The sequence below is a fragment of the Crocuta crocuta genome, unplaced genomic scaffold, assembly GCF_008692635.1.
Source record: "Crocuta crocuta isolate KB4526 unplaced genomic scaffold, BGI_CrCroc_1.0 scaffold541, whole genome shotgun sequence".
NCBI lineage: Eukaryota > Metazoa > Chordata > Mammalia > Carnivora > Hyaenidae > Crocuta > Crocuta crocuta.
In genome coordinates, this window is record NW_027531901.1 from 743,247 (window position 1) to 768,758 (window position 25,512).

At 50.0% G+C, this 25,512-nt stretch overlaps 1 protein-coding gene and 1 long non-coding RNA gene across 2 annotated transcripts in view; one reads left to right on the forward strand and one right to left on the reverse strand.

The window, feature by feature from the left end:
• Positions 1-3,108: 3,108 nt before the first annotated feature.
• On the reverse strand, positions 3,109-4,862 carry LOC144239809 (uncharacterized). The gene is made up of 2 exons (XR_013337493.1): positions 4,439-4,862; positions 3,109-3,659 (listed from the first exon to the last, which is right to left on the reverse strand). It is a non-coding gene; the product is annotated as an uncharacterized LOC144239809 (long non-coding RNA).
• A 1,170-nt stretch (positions 4,863-6,032) lies between these two features.
• DLEC1 (DLEC1 cilia and flagella associated protein) overlaps positions 6,033-25,512 on the forward strand; it is a 69,182-nt gene continuing 49,702 nt past the window's right edge. Inside the window, 4 exon segments of the mRNA XM_077774008.1 lie at positions 6,033-6,138; positions 6,681-6,824; positions 7,346-7,602; positions 8,579-8,729. Of these exon segments, the coding sequence (XP_077630134.1) occupies positions 6,033-6,138; positions 6,681-6,824; positions 7,346-7,602; positions 8,579-8,729 (658 nt within the window).

The window sequence follows — 25,512 nt, forward strand, 5'->3', positions numbered from 1 at the left end:
CCGGGCTAGTGGGCGCGTCCCGCCCAGAAATAGCCGGATGCCTCCCGCGGGCTCCGCCGCCGCCACCCACAGGCCGCGGGCCCTGTCATTACTGCGGGCGGCCCTGCCCCACGCCCTGCTTGGACGCGCCTCGCCAGGGTTGGGGTGATGCTCCAAAGAATCGGGCGTCATTCTGCGGAAAGGATCGCGTAACTTCCGACGCCCAGCCAGGCTGCTGCGACAGGGAGCCCGGGCGTGCAGGCGGCCCGCGGAGGTCCCCCACCCCCGAGCTCCGCTTTCCCCTCTGCAGAATGGGTGCACGGGTTAGGGGGTCCTCGGAGAGGGGCCCTCCTCCTCGCCCAGTGGGAAGTTTCTAACCCCAAGAGCGCCTTTGGTGGGGGCTGGGGCTCGGCAGGGAAAGCTTACAGCAATTGGATGCAGGGGGCTCACCGTGCGCCTCCCACACCCCGGCCTCCTGGCGACCTGTGCAGTAGGGTGGAGGGACGACCTAGCGTGGGGTTCCATCTCCAGGGGCCCCTCTTTGGGGAGCCTCCCAAGGGGCTGTCTGAACAAGAGGCCCCTGCCGTCCCTGTTTCCCCTCAACTCTGGCAACCCAGACACCCTCGGGGTAGGGGACCCAGATACCCCACAGGAAGTCCAGGACTCCTGCCATCGCCCTTTGGGAGAGCTCCCAGGAGGCCCCCCAGGATGAAGGGTGCTGGGCCTACCGGTGAATGACCCGGGCTTCCGGGGCGATGTGAGAGTCTGGCAGAAGCCAGCTGGACCCCTTTGGAAGAGGAGGAGGAGGAGGCCTGGCTCACCCTAACCCTTCCTCTTTCCGGCAGCGGGCCTCTACCTCGGGCAGGGATGTAAGCAGAGGGCAGATCTCACTGTTCTGACGGTCGACACTGGGTCATAAGGTGGGACTTTGGGGAGCCCCTCCCTGCCTGTGCCTCCTCCACATAGAGAAGGCCTAGTCCTCCATCTGGCTCTGCCTGCAGTGGTCCTGTCCTTGAGTAGGACCCCCCCCCCCCCCTCCACCCCCCCGCCTGTGGAGCCCTCTGCTTTCCCTCCCAGTCAGGGACGAGCCTGGGGGCAGGGTGGGTGAGGGGCCACGCCCGCCTATCCTTGTCTCTCAGTCTGCTAGGATGTGTGTCCCCAGGCCTGCCCTCTGGGGGCTCTGCCTTTCCGGGGCCACCATACCCTCCGCTCAGCGCTCAGCGAGTCAGGCCCCCCCAGCCCCGCTCCTCTTCCCAGGCAGGGACCCGCTGACATTCCGACACCAGCAGTTGCCTTGGCCGCAGCTCAAGCGTCATTCCTATTTATTCACGTCACCTCCCGGCTCTGAGCCCCAGGCTCCAAGCGTTGTTGGGGGCCCTCGCCTCTCCCTCTGCCCCAGGTGCCCCCGGTGGGGGCTGTCGCCGGCCTCTCCCTTTACGTGCCCAGGCCGGCCCCACTCAGGCCCTCTTCCAGGCTCCTGCGGGCAGACGACCTGAAGCCCCCTCCCGAGGCTGGCGGGCAAGGCTGACTCAGAGTTGGCACACTCGACCAGGCTCTGCCAGAAAAGCGGGCCGGGCAACGCCCTGCACAGAGCAACCAGGCCGCTGCCCTGACCCGAGGGTCAGCCTCCACCCCAGTGTGTCCTCACCTCTCTGCCTGTCCCGCCCTCCCTCACAGGCACTCCGCCGGCCTCTGCCGGGTGCCAGCCTGCGCGGGCACTGTGACTATGCGCCTTTGGGGGAGTGGGCAGGGCCTAGCATGAGGCTTTGTGCCTGACCACAAACCTCTGCCCTACACAAGCAGGGCCCTCCGTGGGCCCAGACCTGGCCTGGCACCTTAATTGCCCTCCCCGAAACCCAGCTCTCCGTTTCCTCTTCAAGATGCCCCGAGACCCTGGTGGCTCACAGGACTGGCAGGCTCGTTAGCGTGCAGAGGGGCCACGCGTGCCCAGCCATGCCGCCCCGTGGCATCTCTCCGCCTCAGCTGACCGTCCTGGCTCCAGTGTGTGTGGGGGAGGGGTGCGTGCAGGAGAAGGGGCTTCTGGGATGACTGGAGACAGGGGCCCTAGTGAGCCCTAGGGTTAGGGTCGCGCCTACCTCCAGGCGCTTCCCCTGGCCCCTCCACCACTCTCCACTCGAGAGGCCTGGGGAGGGGGAGGATCAAAGCCTGAATGTCACCTTTCAGGACTGTCAGGCTCCTCTGTGTTTAGGACAGGCCCTGCCCAACCTGTCCCCCAGAAATGCAAATCTAGACAAGCTTGAGTAGGTGAGGCGGAGGAGGGTGAGTCTGTCCCTCCTGGACTTTGAAGCCCCCATCCCAGGGCTCATCCCTGGGCTCCAGACGAGGCGCTGCTTGAACGGGCTCTGTGTTTCCTGCCGTGAGGCTTTGAGCAGCCCCTTCATGTCTGTGAGCTCCGCATTCCAGAGCCGCAGTTTCCTTTGGAGTCGGCTGAAATGACAGCTGTCCCCTACGTGGTACAAGCAAGTGCCTGCTGGACAGACATACACTGGAATCCCTCCCCACCGGTGTCCCCTGCCTGGCCCCCTCCACGGAGCCCAGCCCCATCTGAGCCCCACTCTGGAGGGTCCTGGACCCACACCCGGAGCACTGGGAGGAAAAGTGAAGGCGGCCGCTCCCAAGGAAGCAGCGGTGACAAGTGCGGGCGCTCAGACTCGCCGGGAAGACAGTACTGATGGGCAGGGAGCCAGGCTGTGGGCCGGACCGCAGGTGTCAGGGCCCATGGGTAATCCTCGGATGATAGGGGGCGACCTGGGTCACTTTTCCATAATTGTGTTCGTGAGATTTTTATTGTGTATTCGTTTGTGAACATACCCGTGATGTTTATTTCACTGTGGACTAAGTTCCAACGCGTGCCCCAACCCAGTACGATCCTACAAGTGTGGGGGACACTCAGGGGACCCTCCGGTGAGGGAGGGGCACACTTTCATCTCTGAACTGGAGAAGACCCCACTCTGCTATTTTATTTGTTCAACAAATATTTATTGGGCGCCTCCTCTGTGCCCGGCACTGTTCTAGACGCTCGGGAATCTCAGTGAACAGAGTACACTCCAACCCCTGTCCTTGGGAGCTTACCTTCTCACAGAACAAAAGGAGACACTATAATAAACATAAGAAGTGAACTGTGTATTACAAAGTGTGTAGGGTGAGGGAATTCTGGAAGGGAGACAGTTACATTTTAAATGGGTTGGACCTTACAGGGAAACTGACCTTTGAGCAAAGATGTGTAAGAGAGCCATTCGGAGATATCTGGGGAAGAGGATTCTAGGCAGAAGGGACAGGCAGTGTCAAGGCCCTGAGGCAGGAGTATGGCTGGGAGAGATAACGAGAAGAGACCAGAGGTAATGGGGACCAGGTTCTGCTGGGCCTTCTAAGGGTTTTCCTTTCCACTTTTACGCTGGGAGAGATGGGGAGCACTTGGAAGATTTCAAGTCAAAGAGGGACACGATCCAACCCATGTTTTAAAGGAGTCACTCTGGCTGCAGGAAGGAGTATCATGGAGGGACCAGGGCTGACGCAGGGAGCCGGGCGGCGAGGCTCGCGCAGGAATCAGGTGAGGCAGATGGTGGCTCAGACCTTGGCGGGAGGCGTGGAGGTCATGAGAAGCGGTAGGGTTCTGGATGGAGTCTGACCGGGGAGCCGGCAGGAATTACCAGTGGGGCCTGTGTGATAAAGAGAGGAGTCCGGATGATTCCAAGCTTTCCTCGGGGCCCCAGGAAGGAGTTCCCAATAACTGAGATGGGGAAGGCCGAGTTAGCCGAGTGGCTCTATTCTGAACATACTAAGTTTGAGACATCTTCAGAGAGCCAAGGTGACCTTTCAAGTGCATGATGGATGTACAAATCTGGAGTTTTGGAGGGAGATGCTGACTGAGAATAAAATTTGGAATGTGGCTGAAAACATGTTGAAAACGCCCATCAGCTCTCATGTAACGCTGGTGGAAATCTACTCTGGGATAATGTTTCTGGAGGGCTGTGTGGCAGTATCTCAAATATTAACAAGTACACACCTTCTGGCTAAGCAATTCTAATTCCATATTATATTATTATCTAATTCTGTGACATTATCTGTATATTACATACAGAAACACTGTACAAGGTAAAGGGGGCTTGAGTGGCTCAGTCGGTTAAGCGTCCAACTCTTGATTTCGGCTCAGGTCATGACCTCACTGCTCATCAGATGGAGCCCTGCATCGGGGTCTGTGCTGACAGTGCGGAGCCTGCTTGGGATTCTCTCTCCCCTGCTCTCTCTGTTCCTCCCTCTCCTTGTGCTCTTTCTCTATCTCCTTCAAAATAAATGATACACTTCAAAACCAAAACCAAACAAAAACATTGTACAAGGTGAAGTTCTTTAGTGGGCACCTGAATAAATACTCTAAGATTTTTTTTAATGCTTTATTTCTGAGACAGACAGAGAGAGAGAGAGAGAGAAAGAGACTAACCATTCACTTAGTTCGTTCAGTCAGAGGGCAAACGGAAGCTGAATGCTGGAGGCCGAATCAGGGATGAACCCAGCTTCTCAGGCAGAGAGAGGCCAGTCGCCGAGGGACAGGATGGAGATGGAGGCAGAGGAGAGGAGGGAGAGCAAGGCCAGAGAGGACGAGGCGGCGGCAGGCAGTGCTGAAAGGCCGAGGATGACGACGACGGAGGAGTGGCCGCTGGTCCTGGAGACCGCAGCCTGGATAGGGCAGAGGGGCTGGAGCCAGAGGGTGGGAGGGGCCACGGAAAAGGGGAGAACTCTCCCAGGCTGGGGCAGAGCCCCTGGGAGATGCTCTGAGGCCGTCTGGAGGCAGCATCGAGAGGCCAAATGTGATGGCAAGAAGTCACTGTCCTGTCTCTCCCCAAGGCTGGGAAGGGGACCAGGGAGCCCCCACAAGGACTACTTCTAAGCAACAAGACTTGCTAACACCAGAGCAGTGCCCCCCCCACCCCCGACCGCTCCTCGTCCCACCCGCAGCCCTGGGGCTCTGCATGCGTGCGGGTAACTGGGTAACCGGACAAACCAGCCGGGCGCCCAGGCTCGGCCCACCTCCCACTTCCCACCAGACCTGCTCCTCGGTGCACACCCGGGTCAGCGACAGGAGGAGGCTTTCAAAAAGAAGCCTGTGGTGGCCCCTGGGTGGCTCAGTTGGTTAGCTGCTCTGATCGCTGTTCTCGATCTCAGCTCAGGTGGGGGTCGCAGGGTCGTGAGCTCCAGCCCCGCGTTGGGCTCTGTACTGGGTGTGAAGCCTACTGAAAAAAAATAATGTGTATAAAAAAAGAAAAAGAAAAGAGAGGCCTGCACCGGAGGACCTGTCAATGGGCTCAGGGTGTTTCAGCAAATAACTCTGGGGCCCCAGGTACCTGGAGGCTGGGCACGGTCTCCTCACTCTGTGCAGGATGCAGCTGGGGGAGAGACCCAGAGCAGGGCCTTCTGAGGACTGGGAAGGTACTGGAAAGGACAGATAAGGGAGCCAGGTCCACGGAAGAGAAGCAGAAGTGGCCCATGTCGTGGGCAAGTGCCCCGCGGCTCATCTCAGGGAGTGAAGGGTTTCGGCTGTGGGGCCCGCGGGCTCCCCCGGGGAGGAAGGAGCAGCCAGCTGTATCAGCAGTGAGCAGAAGCCAGCGTGCGCTGACGCCAGTCTGCGTGATGTCAAGGGCTGTCCCGGACAAGCGTGAACCCCCTCCCCATTTCAGTGGAGAGGATTCCCTGCCACCCCCGCACACACAGGTTATTGGGCGTCATTCTGGGCTCTTCTTTCTTCCTTCCTCTATCGGTCAGCAGGTCTTGTGAATTCTCCCATTTACTTGTCTCCAATCAGTTCCTCTCCCTGAACCAAACTCCTAATCCGTCTCTCTCCTAACCTCTGCGATCATTCCCTGATCCATTGTCCTGAAGCCTCTTGCTTCCCTCCAGGCTGTTCCTTCAGCAATCAGAGCGATCTCAGCAAGCCATGGAGCTCACCAGGACACCCCCCCACCCAAGGACCCCTGATGGCCCTTCTCCTGTGCTCAGAGCCAAGTTCAAATTCCCTGATGCTGCCTACAAGCCGGCGTATGGTCTGGACCTCGCCGCTCAGCTCCATTCCCCCTGCTCAGACTCTGACTCCCACTCCTGCACTTCTTCGCTTCCCCCCACATGCAGAGCTCTCGCCTGGCTTTGGTACGCTGGGTTCCCTCTGCCCGGAGTGTCCCTTTTCCTCCTCCCCTGGCTTATTCCTACTTATTCTTTTTCCTTCACTGTTTAAAAAACCGGAGCATAATTTGTCTACAGTAATATTTATCCTGTGTAGTCCTGCGAGGTTTGACAAAGCCATACAGTTGTGTGACCGCCACACAATAAGGAACAGCTCCCTCGTCCCAAGGAATTTCCTCAGGTTCCTTGGGAGACAGCGCGACTTTCCAGGACAGCTTCCGGCCACCACTGATGAGTTTTCGGGTTTGCACTCTCAAGGAGGTCCTAAAAGTGAAACCATTCTGTAAACAGCCTTTTGAGAATGCTTTCTTCTACCTGGCATAATTCGTCTGATACTCCTCTCTGCTGTTGCATCAGGAGTGTGTTTCCCCTTCAGGGCTGGGGTGTTTGCCGTATAGACGCACCGCGATGTACCTCCAGGCAGCGCACAGGACGTGGGTTTTTTCCAGGTGTGGGGGTGAAGGATAAAGCCACCGTAAACGTTTGGTACAGGGTTTTGTGTGCCGCAGTTTTCATTTCCCTCCGGAAAACACTAGGCGTGGGCCTGCCGTATCTGCAACGTGCTAAGGAACCGCCACACCGTTTTCCAGAGTCGCCGTCCGAGTTCGTACTCCACGGCAACGCGAGAATTCGGTTCCCCCGCAGCTGCACCAGTGCGCATTTGGCACATTTATTGAACTTCCTGACATTCTAAGCGTGTCGTGGTACGGCGCTGTGGTTATAGTTTCCACTTCCTTGATGACTAATGATGGTGATTTAAAAAAAAAAAAATCTCTGCCCGGTCTTCACTTCGTCCAAAAAGCCACTGTTTACGCCCCCTCTGCAGAAGGAAGTCCTGTCTTTTGTGGTTGCCCGATAACCAACGCTTATCGCCACCTTGGGCTTAACCCACTGAGACTAGCCCCGTTTTCCAGGTCGCTCCCTGCTCATCACCTCCAGGTCTGTCCGTCTGTCCGTCTGTCTCTCTCTCTCTCTCTCTCTCTCACACACACACACACACACACACACGTGCGCGCGCGACTGAGGGCAGAAGCAGCATCTTACTTCCTTTGGTATTTTCAGCTCCAACACAGACTTGAAATAGAATCTTTATACCACAAATAATAAATGAGCGAATTAATAATCGCTTAACAAACAGGAGAATGAACGGATGAAGAGGGTCTTTGGGAAGCAGGCTTCGCACCCGGGCCGCCCGGCGGTGTCTCGCGCTGGGCTCGCTCCCGCGACGCCGCCGAAGGGGGGGCAAGGCGGAAGAGGCGCGGCCGGAAGCGGAAGTGCNTGCGCTCCCAGGACATCTCGCACCTGCTCTGCGGCCTCTTCCGCGGCCTGTACGCCGGCGAGGTGATCGGCGAGCACCTGAGCGCGAACCTGATCAAGGCCCGCGGCAGCGAGCATGCGCGCCACGAGGCGTTCGTGGACGAGCTGCAGCGGGTAAGCGGCCCGGGCGCGCCTCGCCGGGGGCGCGGGGGTCCCAGCGCGCACCCCGAGAGGGGGGGTTCCCACACGACCCAGCCGCTGGACGGACGCCTGCCCCTGCCGGGCGCTGGGCCCCGGGGGTGCCGTTCACGCCCGCGGGAGGCCGTGCCTGTGGCGGCCCCTCTCCGCCCCCACGTGCACGCGCACAGTTGCGTACCGCGTCTGTGACTACAGGCACCCGGCAGGTAGCTCAGTGGCTGTTCCCTGGAGGCCATGCAGCTAAAAGTCGCCCCTGTCGGGGTGCCCGTGTTCCTATCTCAAACCACAGTGGGGACCTAGGCCTTCCGTGTCCAGACTTGAGGACGCGCCCAGGCCCTGGGGCACCACCTGCTCCTCACCTGCGCCGGGAGGAAAGCGCTGCTGAGGAAGCCCAAACAGGAGCCTCGCAGGGGCGCTTTCCAGCAGCCGCGCTCGGCTCTGAAGGGTCGTCAGCTCCGAAGGGGCAGCTCTGAAGGGTGGGCGGCTCTGAAGGGGCGGCTCTGAAGGGGCAGCTCTGAAGGGTGGGCTCTGAAGGGGCGGTGGCTCTGAAGGGGCGGCTCTGAAGGGGCGGCTCTGAAGGGGCGGCGGCTCTGAAGGGGCGGCGGCTCTGAAGGGGCGGTGGCTCTGAAGGGGCGGTGGCTCTGAAGGGGCGGCTNCTCCTCTCCTGGGCAGCGAGTCCCGCCTTGAGGGGGCGCCTGCGCGTGCAGGCCTGTCCGCCCTGGGGGCAGGGGCGGGCCTCAGGCTTGGCTCTTCTCCTGACTTTACTGTGAAACCTTTAAGGCATTTCCCTCTGTGGGTCTCAGTTCTCACACCTGCTGGGCGGGACCGATGGTCACCACAGTCCTGCGACTGCGGTTTCCCAGGAAGCCAGAGGCTGGGGGGCGGGGGGGGGTGGGGAGTTCAGCTCTGTGATCTCACCATGTTTCTGTGCATTTGATGGTCTACCTGTCAGATTCGGGAGCTCTACAAGCAGCGGCTGGATGAGATTGAAATGTTGGAGACGCATATTATTCAGGCCCGCGCCCGAGCCCTTGCGGAGAAAGAACGGACCATGCAATGGGCTGATGCACTGGGCCCGGAGACCTTCATCAGCATGCCTCCAGGTGTGTGCGAAGAACTCCCTCCCGCCCCTCACCTGATGCCCAGCTTTACTATATCACACTGTCTGCCCCATTGTCCTCTCTCTAGCCGCCGCCTCCACGTTTGGAGAGCCAATTGCAGACGTGATGGTTCAGTGCCACAGAACACTCTAGCATGCACGTCTCGCAAACAGACTGTCCTACGTCACCAGCGCACCAGCCTCCAAGCCTAGAAACCAGGCTTTGTGCAACATTAACCTCCAGTTCACAGAGCCCGTCCAGGTTTCAGCAGCCGCCCCACAGTGGCTTTTTCTCCTCTCTGGTCCAGGACTCTGTCTAGGAAGTCGTGTAGCATGAGATTGTCAAGGCTCCTTTTTAGAGTCTGTAGTTCAGAAGAATTCTTTGATCTTTTCTTGTCTTTCATGTTCTTTAAAAAAATTTTTTTTTAGTCGTAGGGCGCCTGGGTGGCTCAGTCAGTTAAGTGTCCGACTTTGGCTCAGGTCATGATCTCGTGGTTCCTGGGTTCAGGCCCCACATCAGGCTCTGTGCTGACAGCTCGGATTGAGTGCAGTTGACACACAATGTTATATTAGTTTCCCGTGTACACCTTAGTGATGGGACAATCTACGAGATGCTCTGCTCAGCACAAGTGTCACTTCGTCTGTCCCCAGTTGTTACTATTACAGCATCATTGACTTATATTCCTTATTCTGTGCCTTTTATTCCCATGACTTAAGCATTCCATTATTGTCTTTCAGGTTCTCGAGAATTGTGTTTTCCCCTCAATTTTTTATTGTAGTAAAATACACATAAAATTTACCATCTTACCTATTTCTAAGTATACAGTTCAGAGACATTAAGCACGTACACAATGCTGTATGAGCATCACCACCCTGCATCTCCAGGATTCTTTTTTTTTTTAATGTTTATTTATTTTGAGAGAGAGAGAAAGCAGGGAAGGGGCAGAGAGTAAGGGAGAGTGAGAATCGCAAGCAGGCTCCACGCTGTCAGTGCACAGCCCACTTGGGGCTTGATCTCACAAACCGTGAGATCATGACTTGAACCAAAGAGTTGGGTGCTTAACCAGCTGAGCCACCCAGATGCCCCCAGAGCTCTTTTCATAGTTGTTTTTTTTTTAAGTTTATTTAGTTATTTTGAGAGAGAAAGAGAGCATGAGCGGCAGAGAGGCAGGGCAGAAAGAGAGAGAGAATCCCAAGCAGGCTGTGCACTGTCAGTGCAGAGCCCAGCTTGGGGCTTGAACTCAGGAGCCATGACATCCTGACCTGAGCCAGAAGTCAAGAGTTGGATGCTTAACCAGCTGAGCCACTCAGGTGCCCCCCCCCTTTTTTTTACATATATAGTTGTTGTTTTATTTAAGTTAGAACTCTCTTCACTTTTCAGAACTAAAAATCTGTACCCACTAAACGAGAATCTCCCATCCCCTCACCCCAGCAACCACCGTCCTACTTGCTGTCTGTACAGCCTGGCCTACTCCAAGCACCTCATGCAAGTAGAAGCATACGATGTTTGGCTCACTTCACTCCACACAGTGTCCTCAAGGTTCACTCATGTTGTAGCATATGGCAGATTTCCTTCCCTTTTAAAACTGAATAGTATTCTGTCATGTGTATCCATCCCATCTTGCTTATCCGTCCACCCGCCGATGGTGACCCAGGTTGTTTCCACATGTTGTCTATCACGAATGAAGCTGCTATGAACAAGGGTGTACGGACAGCTCGTTGAGACCCTGCTTTCGATTCTTTGGGGTCTGTACCCAAAAGTGAAATTTCCGGGTCACATGTTAATTCTAGTTTTAAGGTTTTGAGGAACCGCCATACCGTTTCCCCGAGCAGCTCTGTCATTTTTACATTCCCCCCAGCAGTGCACCCAGCTTCCCATCTCTCTACATTCTCATCAACACTTGTAACTTTCTGGTTTTTTGATAGCAGCCATTCTAATGAGTGTGAGTCAGTATCTTATTCTAGTTTTGATATGCGTCTCCCTGCTAATTAGTGATGTTGAGTGTCTTTTCGTGTACTTATTGGCCATTTATATGTCTTCTTTGGAGAAATGCCTATTGAAGCCATTTTTAAATCATTTTTTATTAAAAAAAATTTTTAAATGTTAATTTGTGTGAGAGAGAGTGTGAGCAGGCGGGGGGGGGGGGGGTGGGGCTGTGGACAGAGAACAGAGCCTGATGCGGGGCTCAAACTCACGAATTGCGAGTTGGAGATCATGACCTGAGCTGAAGTCAGACGCTCAACCACCTGAGCCCCCCAGGCACCTCAGTCATTTTTAAAATTGTTGCCTAAGCCTTTGGTGTCCTATCCAAGACATCGTTGTCAAATCCAATGCTGTGAACTTTTTTGCCCAATATTTTCTTCTAAGAGTTTTACTGTTTTAGGTCTTACATTTAGGCCTTTGATTAAAATTTTTAATTGCAGTCTAACTAACTTACAGTGTTATATTAGCTTCAGGTGTACAATATGACTCAGAAATTCTATACATTACTCGGTGCTCATCACAATAAGTGTACTTTTCTTTAAAGTGAGTCTGTTTTATTTGCTCTAAGTAAAATTGTGTGTTTGATGTTACTACCTTCTGTAAATTATTAAGGGATCTTAATGTACAAGATACTGCAAAATGGCCAAGACTTCTATTTCATGCTTGGTAAACCCAAATGGTGCTGAGCGCCGGTGTGAACAAGATTCTCCTTATAACATTGGAAAGCCACCCACATATCCTGCCAGGAGCCAAGCACCCACCTCTCCATCTGCACCATCAGAGGTCGTTACACTGAAGCTGGGACTCCACCGTTCCCCACAGGCTTTGTTTCTTTGCACATCCTCACTCCGTAACCTTGTGGTGAGGAAATGAGGCAGGGACCTCCCCGTGTTCTCCGAGCCACGAGGAAAGGGAGAGGGCGGGGAAGCTCAGGAAGGAACTCTGCACTAGAGCTGACTCCTCTGACTTAAGTGAGCCTCCTCCCTACTTCGCAGATGAAACTGAAGTTCTGTCAGTTTAGCTAGCTTGTTCAAGGTCACCCAGCCAGAAAGTGGTGGCGGCCTTTTAGCCAAAATAGAACTTATACTCCTGGAGTGGCTCAAACACCGTCCAAATAAGGGAAGATGTAAGTCTGAGCGTTTGGAGGCAGGGAAGGGTAAACTTAACATTAGACTATCTTCTGGTTTCACGTTCAGGTCCTAACCTTGGGGCAGGGCCGTCCTCCTAGGGGTGCGCAGAAACGTTTGGAAGGATCCTTGGTGTTCCAGCGAAGAGGGTAGGTTGTGCTTCTGGCTTTTAGTACGTGGCAGGTCAGGACCGTGAAGACGCGCTGCAGTGTTTAAGATGGTTCTGCACAACCAAACTCACCCCAAGACGCAGGTGGTTTCTTGTTGGGTAACATCATAGGAGCCTCATTAAGTTCTTGAGCAAGAAGTGGTGAAATTCTGTTAACTCCCTCTGGCATGAAGTCAGACTAAGAGATGCGGTGACTCACAATACATGTATTCTTAATCCCCTTCATTTCACCCATCCCCCCGCCAGCTCCCCTTTGGCAGTTCTTCATATTTAAGAGTTTTTAATTTGTCACTTTTTTTTCTTCATGTGTTTTGTTTCTGAAATTCCATACATGAGTGAAATCATATGCTTATTGTAGCATTGTTTACAATAGCCAAGATGTGGAAGCACCCGAGTGTCCATCAGTAGATGCACAGGTAAAGAAGATGTGGTATGTACATAAAATGGAATATTACTCAGCCATAAAAAGTATGGATCTTGCCATTTGCAACAACATGGGTAGACCTAGAGGGTATAATGCTAAATGAAAGAAGTCAGAAAGAGAAAGATAAGGTCTTTAACATTTTTTAAAGTTTATTGATTTATTTTAAGAGAGAGAGAGTGCACACCTGAGCGGGCAAGGGGCAGCAGGCATACATGAGTTGGGGGGAGGGGCAGAGAGAGCAGGAGAGACTGAGAATCCTAAGCAGGTGGGACTCGAACCCACAAACTGTGAGATCATGACCCAAGCCAAAACCAAGTCGGACGGTCAACTGAGCCACCCAGCCGTCCCTGATTAACTTTGATGTGATGTTTTATATGGTGTAAGAGTCCAACTTCATTCAAAAGAATGTATAAGGATTTCTACCTTCCCAGCATCATTCGTTGAAAAGATTGTTCTTTCCTCATTAAGTGGTTTTGGCATCCTTGTTAAGAATCATTTGACCTTAGATGTGAGGGTTTATTTCTGGGCTTTTTATTCTGTTCCATTTGTTTCTATGTCTGTCTTTATGCCAGTACCATGTTATTTTGATTACTATAGCTTTGTGGTCAGTTTTAAGTGAGGAAGTGTGAATCTTCCAGTTCCGTTCATTCTTTTTCTTTTTTTTTCCCCCCGGTTCATTCTTTTTCAGGGTTGTTTTGGCTATTGGGGGTTCCTTGAAGTTCCATATGAATTTTAGGATGGGATTTTCTATTTCCACAAAAAACATCACTGGGATGTTGATTAGGATTTCACTGAATCTGTAAATCAACCTGGGTAGTATTGATATTTTAGTATTAAGTCTTCCAATCCATGAACAAGGAATGTGTTAATGTCTATTTACGTCATCTTTAATTTCTTTCAGCAGTGTTTTGTACTTTTTATTTTACAAGTCTTTCACCTTTTCAACTAACTTTTAAGTATTCTTTTTGATGCTTTTTTAAATGGAATTGTTTCTGGGGTGCCTGGGTGGCTCAGTTGGTTGAGCATCCGGCTTCAGCTCAGGTCATGATCTCACCATTCGCGGGTTTGGGCTCTGTGCTGACAGCTCAGAGCCTGGAACCTGCTTCGGATTCTGTGTCTCCCTCTCTCTCTGCCCCTCCCCTACTTGTGCTCTGTCTCTCTCAAAATAAATTTTAAAAAACCCACATTAAATAAATGCAATTGTTTCCATTATTTACTTTTCAGATCATTCATTGTTAGTGGATAGAAATGCAACTGATTTTTGCATGTTGACTTTGTGTCCCGCTACTTTGCTGAATTCATTTATTCTAACAGTATTTTTGTGGAACCTTTAGGGTTTTCTCCATATAAGGTCAGATCATCTGCAGACAGATACTTCTGCTTCTCCCTTTCCAATTAGGATGCTTTTTTTTTTTTTTTCTTGCCTTATTGCTCTCGTTAGAACTTCCAGTACTATGTTGACTAGAAATGGTGAGGGCAGGCGTCCTTGCCTTGTTCCTGAACTTAGAGGAAAAGCTTTCAATCCTTTACCATTGAGTATGATGTTTGCTACTGGTTTTCCATCTGTGGCTTTTATTATGTTGAGGTAGTTCCCTCCTACTCTTTTTAGTGTTTTTTTTAATCATGAAAGGGTGTTGAATTTTGTTCAGTGTTATTTCTGTATCAATTGAGATGATCATGTGATTTTTCCCCTTCATTTCTTTAATGTGGTGTATTACACTGATCAGTTTTTTCATATGTTAAAACACCTTTGCATCCTAGGAGTAGATCTTACTTAGTCATGGTGTATGATCCATTTAATACGCTGCTGGATTTCATTTGCTAGTATTTTGCTGAGCACTTTTTCATCGAGGTTCATAAGAGATACTGGTCTGTGGTTTTCTTGTAGTGTCTTTGTCTGGCTTTGGTATCAGGGTAATGCTGGCTTCACTGAATCAGCTAATAAGTGTTCCCTCTTACTCCATTAAAAAAAAACTTAAGAAGAATTGGTATTAGTTCTTTAAATGTTTGGTAGAATTCACCAGTGAGCCATCAGGTGCAGGGCATTTTTTGTTGGGAGATTTCTTTTTTTAATGTTTCTATATTTTTGAGAGAGAGAGACTGACGTGAGATCAGTGACCTGAGCTGAAGTCGGACGCTTAACCGACTGCGCCACCCAGGCGCCCCAATACAACTTATAATCCTTTTTTTTCCCTGTGGAATCAGCAGTAACATCTCACTGTCATGTCTGACTTTAGTCAGTTGAGTCTTCTCTTTTTCTTAGTCGATTTAGCTAAAGTTTTATCAGTCATGTTGATTTTTCTGAAGAACCCCTGAACCATGAGATCATGACCTGTATCAAAGTTGGACACTTAACTGAGTCATCCAGAAGCCCCTGAGATCTTTCTTGTTTTTTATATTTGTTTATTTTTAGAAAGAGCAAGTCAAGGAGAGGGGCAGAGAGAGAGAGAGAGAATGAATCTTAAGCAGTCTCCGTGCTCAGCACAGTTCCCACAACTCTGGGATCATGACCTGAGCTGAAATTAAGTGTGACACTTAACCAACTGAGCCACCCAGGTGCCCCAGAGCTTTCTCGTTTTTAAATGTGTTTATAGCTATACATTTTCTCCTTAGCACTACTTTCACTGTGTCCTGTAAGTTTGGGTGTGTTGTGTTTTCACTTTCATTGTTTGTCTCTAAGTGTTCTAATTCTACTGTGGTTTCTTCTTTGATCCATCGGTTGTTTAAAAATTTGTTGTTTCAGTTCCACAGTTCAATGAATTTTCCAGTTTCCTTCTGTTTCCGATTTCTGACTTCAACCCATAGTTGTTGGAGAAGTTACTTTGTGTGACATCTATCTTGTAAAATCTACTGAGATTCAGTCTGTTTCCCAGCATGTGGTCTGGGAAAGGCCGCGTGTGCCTGGAGGAGAGCGTGTGAAGGGCCGCCATTGGGGGCGTACTGTCTGTTAGGTCCTGTGGTCTCTACTTCCTCACTCATCCTCTGTCTCGTTTTGCTATCTGTTATGTAAACGGGGTACTGAAGCCTCCAACTGTTTCTCCCCTCAATTCTGTCAGTTTTTGCTTCATTATTTTGATGGCCTGTCATTAAGTGTGTAAATGTTTATAGTTGTTAGGTCTTCTTGTCATATGGAGCCTTTTATTAATATATAATGTCCTTCTTTGTGTCTTTTTTTAAAAAATGTTTCTTTAGGGGCGCCTGGGTGGCTTAGTCGGTTAAGCGTCCAACTTTCGCTTAGGTCATGATCTCGCGGTTCGTGGGTTCGAGCCCCGCGTCGGGCTCTGTTCTAACTGCCAGCTCAGAGCCTGGAGCCTATTTCGGAGTCTGTATCTCCCTCTCTTTCTGACCCTCCCCTGCTCATGCTGTCTCTCTCTCTCTCTCTCTCCTAGAGAAAAAAAAAAGTTTCTTTATTTTTGAGAGAGCACAACTGGAGGAGGGGCAGAGAGAGAGGGGGAGAGAGAGAATCCCAAGCAGGCTTCGTGCTCAGTGCAGAGCTTGAAGTGGGGTTCAACACGGGGCTTGAACCCACATCCATGAGAGGTTGACCTGAGCCGAAATCAAGAGTCGGATGCTTAACAAGCTGAGCCACCCAGGCACCCCTGTCCTACTTTGTGTCTTGTGACCTTTTGATTTAAAGCCCATTTTGTCTGATATTAGAATAACCATCCCTTTTGGTGTTTTTGCATCGAATGCTGTACTTTTGTTTACTATTTGCATGGAATCTTTTTTTTCATCTTTTCACTTACATTCTATTTGTACCTTGGATCTAAAGTGAGCCCATTATACTCAGTTGGTTGAGTGTCCGACTTCGGCTCACGTCATGATCTCACGGTTTGAGGGTTTGAGTCCCGTATCGGGCTCTGTGCTGACAGCTCAGCACCTGCTTTGGACTCTGTGTCCCCTCTCTCTCTGCCCCTCATCTGCTCACGTTTTCTCTTTCTTAAAAAATAAATTAATTAAAATATAAATAAATAAAATATATATAAATAAAAACTTAAATTATAATTAAATTATAAGTATATTATAAATATAATATAAACAAATGATATACATAATTATCATATAGAATAAAAATAAATAAAAAATAAAGTAAGTCCATTATAGACAACATGTAGTTGGATCATGTGTTTTTATTCATTCTTCCAAACTGTCTTTTGATTGGGGAGTTTAATCTATTTACATTTATTTTTTATTTTTATTTTTTTTTTNAGCCACCCAGGCGCCCCAATCTATTTACATTTAAAGTAATTACTGATAAGGAGGGATTTCCGTCATTTTGTTAATTTTTTTTCTATATGCCTTAATGATCCCCTGCCTCTTATTTCCCACATTCCTGTCTTCTTTTGGGTTGGGTCCACTTTGTGTGTATGTGTGTGTAATGTTTAAATTCCTTTCTAATTTCTTTTGTGCATATTCTACAGCTAGTTTCTTTGTGGTTACCATAGCGATTATGTTTCACAACCTAAAGTTATAACACTCTAATTTGAATTTATACCAGCTTAACTTCAATAACCTACAAAAATTCTGCTTCTTTACAGTTCTGTCCCCACCCCGTTGTCGACGTCACAAAATTATATGTTTATCCATGTGTGCCCAGGAACACAAACTAACAATGCATTAGTTTCTTGGGGTTCCTGAGGGTCTCAGTCTGTTGAGTATCTGACTCTTGATTTCAGCTCAGGTCATGGTTGCATGTTCATGAAATCGAGCCCTGCATTGGGCTGTGTTCTGACAGTGTGGAGCCTGCTTGGGATTCTGTCTCTCTCTCTCTCTCTGCCCCACCCCTCCCCTCGCTCTCTCTCTCTCTCAAAATAAGTAAATAAACTTTTATTTTTTTTTATTAAACATTTTTATTTATTTCTAGGAGAGAGAGAGACAGAATCCCAAGCAGGCTCCAGGCTCTGAGCTGGCTGTCAGCACAGAGCCCGACGCGGGGCTCGAACCCATGAACCACGAGATCATGACCTAAGCGAAAGTCGGACGCTCAACCGACTAAGCCACCCAGGCGCCCCGTAAATAAACTTTTAAAAACACATTTGTTTCTTTAAATGATGTAGAAAATAAGACTTGGAGTTATAAACTGAAGTTACTATAATACTGGCTTTTAGACTAATACTTGTTTTTCTTTTAAATAATAGTCTCTTAAATCATGTAGAAAACTTCCATGATTTCCCATGAATTTACCTTTTCTGAGATCTTTATTTCTCTACGCAGCTTCGGGCTACTGACTAGCGCCCTTCCCTTCTGCCTCGTGGAGCTCCGAGGGCATTTCTCCCGGCAGATGTAGTTGTAACAAGACCCCTCAGCTTTTGTTTATCTGCAGGTGTCTTCATTTCTTCCTTACTTTTGAAGGACAGTTTTTACTAGATATAGGATTTTTGGTTGACTGTTTTCTCCTTTTTAAAAAATGTTTTTTAATTTTTTAATGTTTTTAAATTTATTTTTGAGAGAGAGATAGAGACGGTGTGGGCAAGGGAGGGTCAGAGAGAGAGGGAGACACAGAATTGGAAGCAGGCTCCAGGCTCTGAGCTGTCAGCACAGAGCCTGATGTGGGGCTCAAACCCACAAACTGTGAGATCATGACCTGAGCCGAAGTTGGACGCTCAACCGACTGAGCCCCCCAGGCGCCCCGACAGTTTTCTTCTTTTAGCACTTTGGATACATTGGCCCACTGCCTCGGGCCTCCAAAATTCTTGGGGATCTGCCGACAGCCTTACTGAGGATCCCATATATGTGATGAGTGGCTCTCTTGGTACTGTGAAGACTCTCTGTGTCTTTCAAACGCTTGATTATAGTGTGTTTTAGTGTCTGTGTTCATCTTACTTAGAGCTCATTGAGCTGCTTGCATGGTTTTGTTTTTTGGTTTTTTTTCTAGGAGAGAGAGAGAGAGACAGCGTGAGCAGGGGAGGGTCAGAGAGAGAGGGAGTCACAGACTGAAACAGACTCCAGGCTCTGAGCTGGCAGTCAGCACAGAGCCTGACGCGGGGCTCGAACCCACGAACCATGAGATCATGACCTAAGCGAAAGTCGGACGCTTAACCGACTAAGCCACCCAGGCTCCCCGCTGCTTGCATGTTTATATTCATGTATTTCATCCCATCTGGGAGGTTTTCAGCCATTGTTTCTTCAGATATTCTCTCTGCCCCTTTCTTTCTCCTCTTCTGGGATTCCCACATGTGTGTGGGGGTCGGCTTGATGCCGCCCCTGGGACCCCTAGGCTCTGTTCACTTTTCTTCAGTCTTTCCTTCCTGTTCCTTGGACCTGATCATTGCCATTATCCTGTTTCAATGCCATTGATTCTTCTACCTGCTCAAATTTGACTTTGAATCTCTTTGATAGTGAATTTTCAAGTTATGGTACTTTTCAGCTTCAGCGTTTCTTTTTGGTTTCTTTTAAGGTTTTCATTCTTCTTATTGATATTTACATTGTGTCCATTCATCACCTTCTTGCCTTTCACCACATCTTCCTTTAGTTTTTTGAGCATCTTTAAGACCGTCGTTTTATAGTCTGTCTAGTGTGTCTGTGATCAGGTCTTTCTCAGGGACAGGTTCTGTTGATTGATTGATTTCCTTTGAATATGGGGCATGCTCTCTTGCTTCTTTGTATATCTTGTGATTTTTTTTCCTTTTAAACCAAACTCTACACTCAATTCTACCATGAGATCCAGAGTCACGTGCTCTCTGACTGAGCCACCCGGGTGCCCCCCTTGTGATTTTTTTGGGTTGTTGTTGAAAACTGGATATTTGAATCTCATAATGTGCTAACTCTAGAAACCATCTCTAGAACTTGCCAGTTTTGTTTATTGTTTTTGCTTTTTAATAAATTGCTGTGGGCTGTCTCTGCCAAGGGTCCACCTGAGGCATCAGGTTAAGGTCTTTTCAGGTCTTTTCTCAGCCTTTCCCCAGACATGTGCAGTCAAGGTCTAATTTTACCCACATCTGCAGCTGTTTTTGAATGTCCTGGTCTTTTTTATTAAAAAAATTTTTTTAATGTTTGTTTATTTCTGAGAAAGGGACAGAACGTGAGCGGGGGAAGGGCAGAGAGAGAAGGAGACACAGAATCCGAAGCAGGTTTCAAGCTCTGAGCTGTCAACACAGAGTCCGACGCGAAGCTTGAACCCACAAACCTCGAGATCATGACCTGAGCAGAAGTCGGACATTTGACCAACGGAGCCCCCCAAATGCCCCCCCTGAATGTAGTCTTTAATATCTGGTTCCCAAAAGGGGAAGAAGGAAGATGAATGGGAGGAAAAAGGGAAAAAGGCCCCGGCCCTTTAAATCGCCAAGAAGTCACTTCTGCAGGGGGAAGGCCCACAGCAGTGGCTGTGGCCTCCTGGTCTGCGCCTCCTTAGTGGGAGCAGTGATCGCAGTCGGGGCACAGACACCTGGTGTTTGCGAGGTGGAGTCCTTTTTCCCCCCCAACCCACGTGGGAGCAGGATGGCGGCTGGGCAGCTGCTACCCTGCTGAGGCTGATGTTAGCCGCCGTTTACCTCCAGGTCGTCCCAGAAGTTCCCAGCCTTCTGTAGCCTCCAGGGTTCCGGAACAGTGCCTGCTGCCTGCTTCTGCCACTGCAGCTGTCGTCTAAGTGGGAGATGACTTCTGGTCGTCTCCGAGTCCTCTCGTTCTTGGCTGGCCTTCCGTCCTATGGGCTGGTCTCGTGTTTTTGTGGCCGGAGTCACACTCCCTCGCGGCAGCACCAGCAGGCACGGATGATGGTAACCGGGGCCACCTGGTCAGGCTAGGTGACGTCCTCAAATTAAGTCACACTGACTAGCATTCGTGGAGAGGTACGGTCAGATCTCACCGATTCTCCTTCCCCCTCAAAGCTCCGTCACCAGCCACCAGCACCGCCGAGAGCGCTTCTCTCAGCCACCTTGAAGGCAGCGCCCTCTGATCCGTTTCTTTGTTTTGTTTCCCATAGACATGTCCGTAGTCCTGATTTTCCCGATTTCAGTATTGTGTCATTTAACCTGTTCTCCCAGGTCCTGTACTCCCTGCAATGGAGTCATCAGTTCTAGAGACTTCCATGAGGCTTAGGTTCGAGTATTTTATGGGGGAAGGGGCAGGACCCTTGCGTGTGCTGCCTAGAGGCACGTGCTGTCTCTCTTCATGATGCCGGAAGCCTGGGCCCATGATCTCAGTAGGGCTGCGGATGACAGCAACGCATGAGTGGTCCTGGGGCACTTCCGTAAAGGGGAACTTTTACAGCAGCTACTGTGGTTATCGTTGTTGGGCAGGATTAATTCCTTCCAGTTTTTAAAATAGCGAGTTGTCCCCCCAGCATTTCCAGGGGTGACTGAGGGGGTTTCGGTTGATTTGTAGTGTCATGAACTCGCAGGCTTCGCACCTGCAGTTGTGCTTATGGTCTTTAATGCTCACACCGTCCCGTCTTGGGCCCATTGGAGCCTCTTCAAGTTCCCTGCTAACCCTTTGGATACAATAGCAGCTGTCTTCGGGGGCTTCCTTATTTTCTGGGATGGTCAGATGTTCCAGGCTTATCTTACTGCCCCGGACCTGGAATCAGCCATCTCTCCACGGAGGCCTGGTGCCTTTTTAGTGTCCCCAAAGGCTTTGATCTACCCTTCTGCATCCCTGAAAGTCATCACTTTGCAGAGCAATAGGGAGAAGGGACTGTGCTGCCAGGCTGGGGAGACCTGGCATGTCTGGGGCCCAGAGGGAGGGAGAAGTGGGAGCTGGAGTGGCTTTGAAAGGTATTGGACTCACGGGGTCTTTCTAGGGACCAGGCGCTGTGTAGGATGCGCTGCCTGGGCTTGCCCGGCCACCCCGTGAGGTAGGCGCCCTCCCCAGTTCACAGCTGCAAGAACTAAACTGCGAGAAAGGATCAAATAACTTCCCTGAATTCCCACAACTCAGAAGCACGGGGACCCACATCTGAACTTGAGTGAGTCTGCTGTCAGAGCCCATCTTCTATCAGGACGAGGAGGGAGGGTTGCTGACCTGACCAGGCATGGTGTCACACGGGTGTAGATGACTTCCCTCAAGGCGGCCCTGGGTGTGAGGCCCTAGACGTGGGCAGGCCTGCCCCGCCTCTGAGGCCCAGCCCAGCAGAGCGTGAACGCTCGGTGCGCATCCTCTGTCTCCTCCTGTGCCCCCACCCCGGCCCCCACAGCACAGTTGTGTAGCTAAGCCCTCCTCCCTCCGCCGTGGGTTTGGCGGAGATCATTGGTAGCAGATTCTCGGGAGGCGTTATTGGTTGCCTGATGTCCCCTGAGCCCGGGAGTCCGAAACTCTTCCTGTCTTGGTAGGATTCTTCTGGCTTTGAGGGGGATGAAACGTTTGGTTGTTTTTAAATGAAAGTGAAATAAAACCTTGAGAACTGAGAAACCTCAGGGGAGTTTTTCAATGACCTTCCTTTTATTTTTTACCCAGGATAATATAGTTCTACTCAGACATTATCTGCCCTGGTTTCTCAGCCTTCTGCTGGTAATGTTTCTCTTTTTTATGTCAAAAGTAGCAGAAGTAGAGATCTTAATCCAGTTCATGGCCATTCCTCTGGTTCCTGCTTCTGGGTGGCAGGTGGGGGAGTGGCGGGGCACAGGTGACCCAAGAACGTTTTTGTTTTAGAGAGAGAGTGGGGGGTGGGGGAGGAATTGTAAGCAGGCTCCACACTCAGCACAGAGCCTGACTTGGGGCTCAGTCCCACGACCCTAGAATCATGACCTGAGCTGAAAGCAAGAGTCAGACACTCAACCAACTGAGCCACCCAGGTGCCCCAAACCTTTTTTAGAACTTAGATGATTGATGGTGATGACATTCCCCTGAAACTCTTTTTTGAGGCCCAGAAGCAGCCTTTCTCTATTTGCTAAATGTCACAAAGTGGAAAACGTAAAATTCTCCGGACCGTGGGTGGAGGATGGGAGTTGGGGGTGGGGGTGGGATCAGAATATCTTGTGCTTTCGTTCCCTTCCCTTGCTGGCAGATTGCCCTCATTACCTCTTGGGAAATGGAACAGAGCCGCTCGGGAGCATAGGGTCGGTGTAGGAAGCCCACGCTCCCCGGGTGGTGGAAGATGCTCACGAGGCCAGTGCAGGGTCTTCCAAGGCTCACCCGGTACATGTCCAGGCCAGACATGGAGAGAGACTTTCCGAAGATCTGACAAACAGACTGCCCCCTGCTTCTGCACACGTGGCACCTGACTGCCCACGGCCTGGGGGAGGCCCATGGAGAGAATGGTATCAGAAGAGAGAGGATGGATCTCCATATCACACGGTTCTGCCCTTTGTGTGGAAGTTTTGTCTGTTACTGTTTCAAATAGGCCATTACCAAAGTCCTTGGGCAGCGGGGTGGGACGGGTCACGGCGCTCCTGTTCCTCCCCCACCGCTGCGGTCTCGGCATCACACCGGAGAGGCCAGGGACCGCGATTCCCAGATGGACTTTGCCTGGTGTTTCCAGCTTAGGTCGCTCATCAGCGGCTCCTGGCGAGTTTTGAAAGGGGACGTCACTCTTGTCCAGAAGCAGTGGCAGGCAGGTAACTGAGCAGCTGTGAGTTTCATGGCAGCTTCCAGATAACTTTTTTTTTAATGTTGTTTTTTTTTTTTATTTCTAGGAGAGAGAGAGAGAGAGACAGCGTGAGCAGGGGAGGGTCAGAGAGAGAGGGAGTCACAGACTGAAACAGGCTCCAGGTTCTGAGCTGTCAGCACAGAGCCCGACGCGGGGCCCGAACCCACAAACTGTGAGATCATGACCTAAGCGAAAGTCGGACACTTAACCGACTGAGCCCCCCAGGCGCCCCGAGCTTCCAGGTAACTTCTTGAGAGCCCCTGCCTCACTGCTGTGGCCGGAGTTGGTGGCAGTAGCTTCCCTGACATCGTCTCCCACATTTAGCCTCTTTATATATGACAGACAGGAGTCGTTTCTGTTTTCCTCATGGAGCCCGGACCATAACGGTAACTAAGCAAAACCTTGAGACTCCTAATTAACAAATATTATGGGAGGAACATGTAGTTTTCACTTGTCTCACTTATATCCTGGGTTGTCGGGAACCTCCAAAGGGCAAGGCCAGTTATAGGCACCATGTAGGTTAATGCAGCAAACAATAAACTGTGAAAACTTCTGAGTCTTCCGTTCGTCTTATTCCTTATTTTTTAACCAGACTATTAACTTACATGATTTTAAAAACTCAAATAGTTTAGAGAAGCTTCAGATGAAATATTAAAAAGCTGTCGGTCATTCACATTAAAGACTTGTCCAAACCCATAGATATACAACACCAAGAGTGACTTGTAATGTAAACTAAAGACTTTATATGAAAATGATGTGACAGTGTGGGATCATCGGTTGTAACACCTGTACCACTCTAGTGCCGGGGGGAGGGGGGGGTGGTGCTGACAGTGGAGGAGGCTGTGCATGTAGGGGGCAGGGAGCAACCGTGGATATTTCTTTAAATTCAATTAATTAATTTTTACATTTATATCCAAGTTAGTTAGGATGTAGTGCAATAATGATTTCAGGAGCAGAATCCAGTGATTCTTCCCCAATGTATAACACCCAGTGCTCATCCCAACACGTGTCCCCCTCAGTGCCCCTTACCCATGCAGCCCATCCCCCCTCCTACAGCCCCTTCAGCAACCTTCAGTTTCTTCTCCGTATTTAATAGTCTCTTATGTTTGTTCCCCTCACTGTTTTTATATTATTTTTGCTTCCCTTCCTTATGTTCATCTGTTTTGTATTTTTTTTTAATGTTTTATTTCTTTTTGAGACAGAGACAAAGCATGAGCAGGGGAGGGGCAAAGAGAGAGGGAGACACAGAGTCCGAAGCAGCTCCAGGTTCGGAGCTGTCAGCACAGAGCCCGACATGGGGCTTGAACTCATGAACAGCGAGATCATGACCTGAGCCGAAGTTGGACGCTTAACAAACTGAGTCACCCAGGTGCCCCTCAGCTGTTTTGTATCTTAAATTCTATACATGAGTGAAATCATACGGTATTTGTCTTTCTCTGACTGACTTCGCTTAGCATTATTCTCTCTAGCTCCATCCATGTCATTGCAAATGGCAAGATTTCTTTCTTTTCAAAGTAATACACTGTTGTGTGTGTGTGTGTGTGTGCATGTGCGTGTGCGTGTATCTTACTTCTTTATCCATTTATCTGTCGATGGACATTTGGGGTCTTTCCATACTTTGGCTATTGTTGATAGAGCTGCTATAAACATTGAGGTGCAAGTGGCCCCTTCGAAACACCACACCTGTATCCCTTGGATAAATACCTAGTTGTGCAATTGCTGGGTTGTAGAGTAGCTCTATTTTTACCTTTCTGAGGAAACTCCATCCTGTTTTCCAGAACGGCTGCACCTGTTTGCATTCCCACCAGCAGTTCAAAAGGATTTCTCTTTCTCTGCATCTTTGCCAACATCTCTCATTGCCTGAGTTGTTAATTTTAACCACTCTGACAGGCGTGAGATGGTTTCTCACTGTGGTTTTGATTTGTAATTCACTGACGATGGGAGATGTTGAGCATTTTTTCACGTGTCTGTTAACCATCTGGATGCCTTCTCTGGAGAAGTGTTTTTGGATGTTGAATTTGATAAGTTCTTTATAGATTTTGGATACTAACCTTTTATCTGATATATCATTTGCAGATATCTTCTTCCATTCTTCTTCCATTCTGTAGGTTGCCTTTTAGTTTTACTGATTGTTTCCTTCACTGTGCAGAAGCTTTTTATCTTGATGAGGTCCCAATAGCTCATGTTTGCTTTTGTTTCTCTTGCCCCCGAGATGTTTTGAGTAAGAAGTTGCTGTGGCCGAGGTCAAAGAGGGTTTTTTGCCTGCTTTCTCCTCTCGGGTTTCATGGCTTCCTTTCTTAAGTTTAGGTCTTTCGTCCTCATTGAGTTTATTTTGGGTAAGGTGTAAGAAAGGGGTCCAGGTTCATTCTTCTGCATGTCGCCGCCCAGCTTTCCCAACACCATTTGCTGCAGAGACTACCTTTATTCCATTGGATGTTTCCTGCTTTGTCAAAGATTAGTTGCGCATACGTTTGTGGATCCATTTCTGGGTTTTCTATTCTGTTCCATTGGCCTGAGTGTCTGTTTTTGTGACAGTACCATACTGTCTTGATGATTACAGC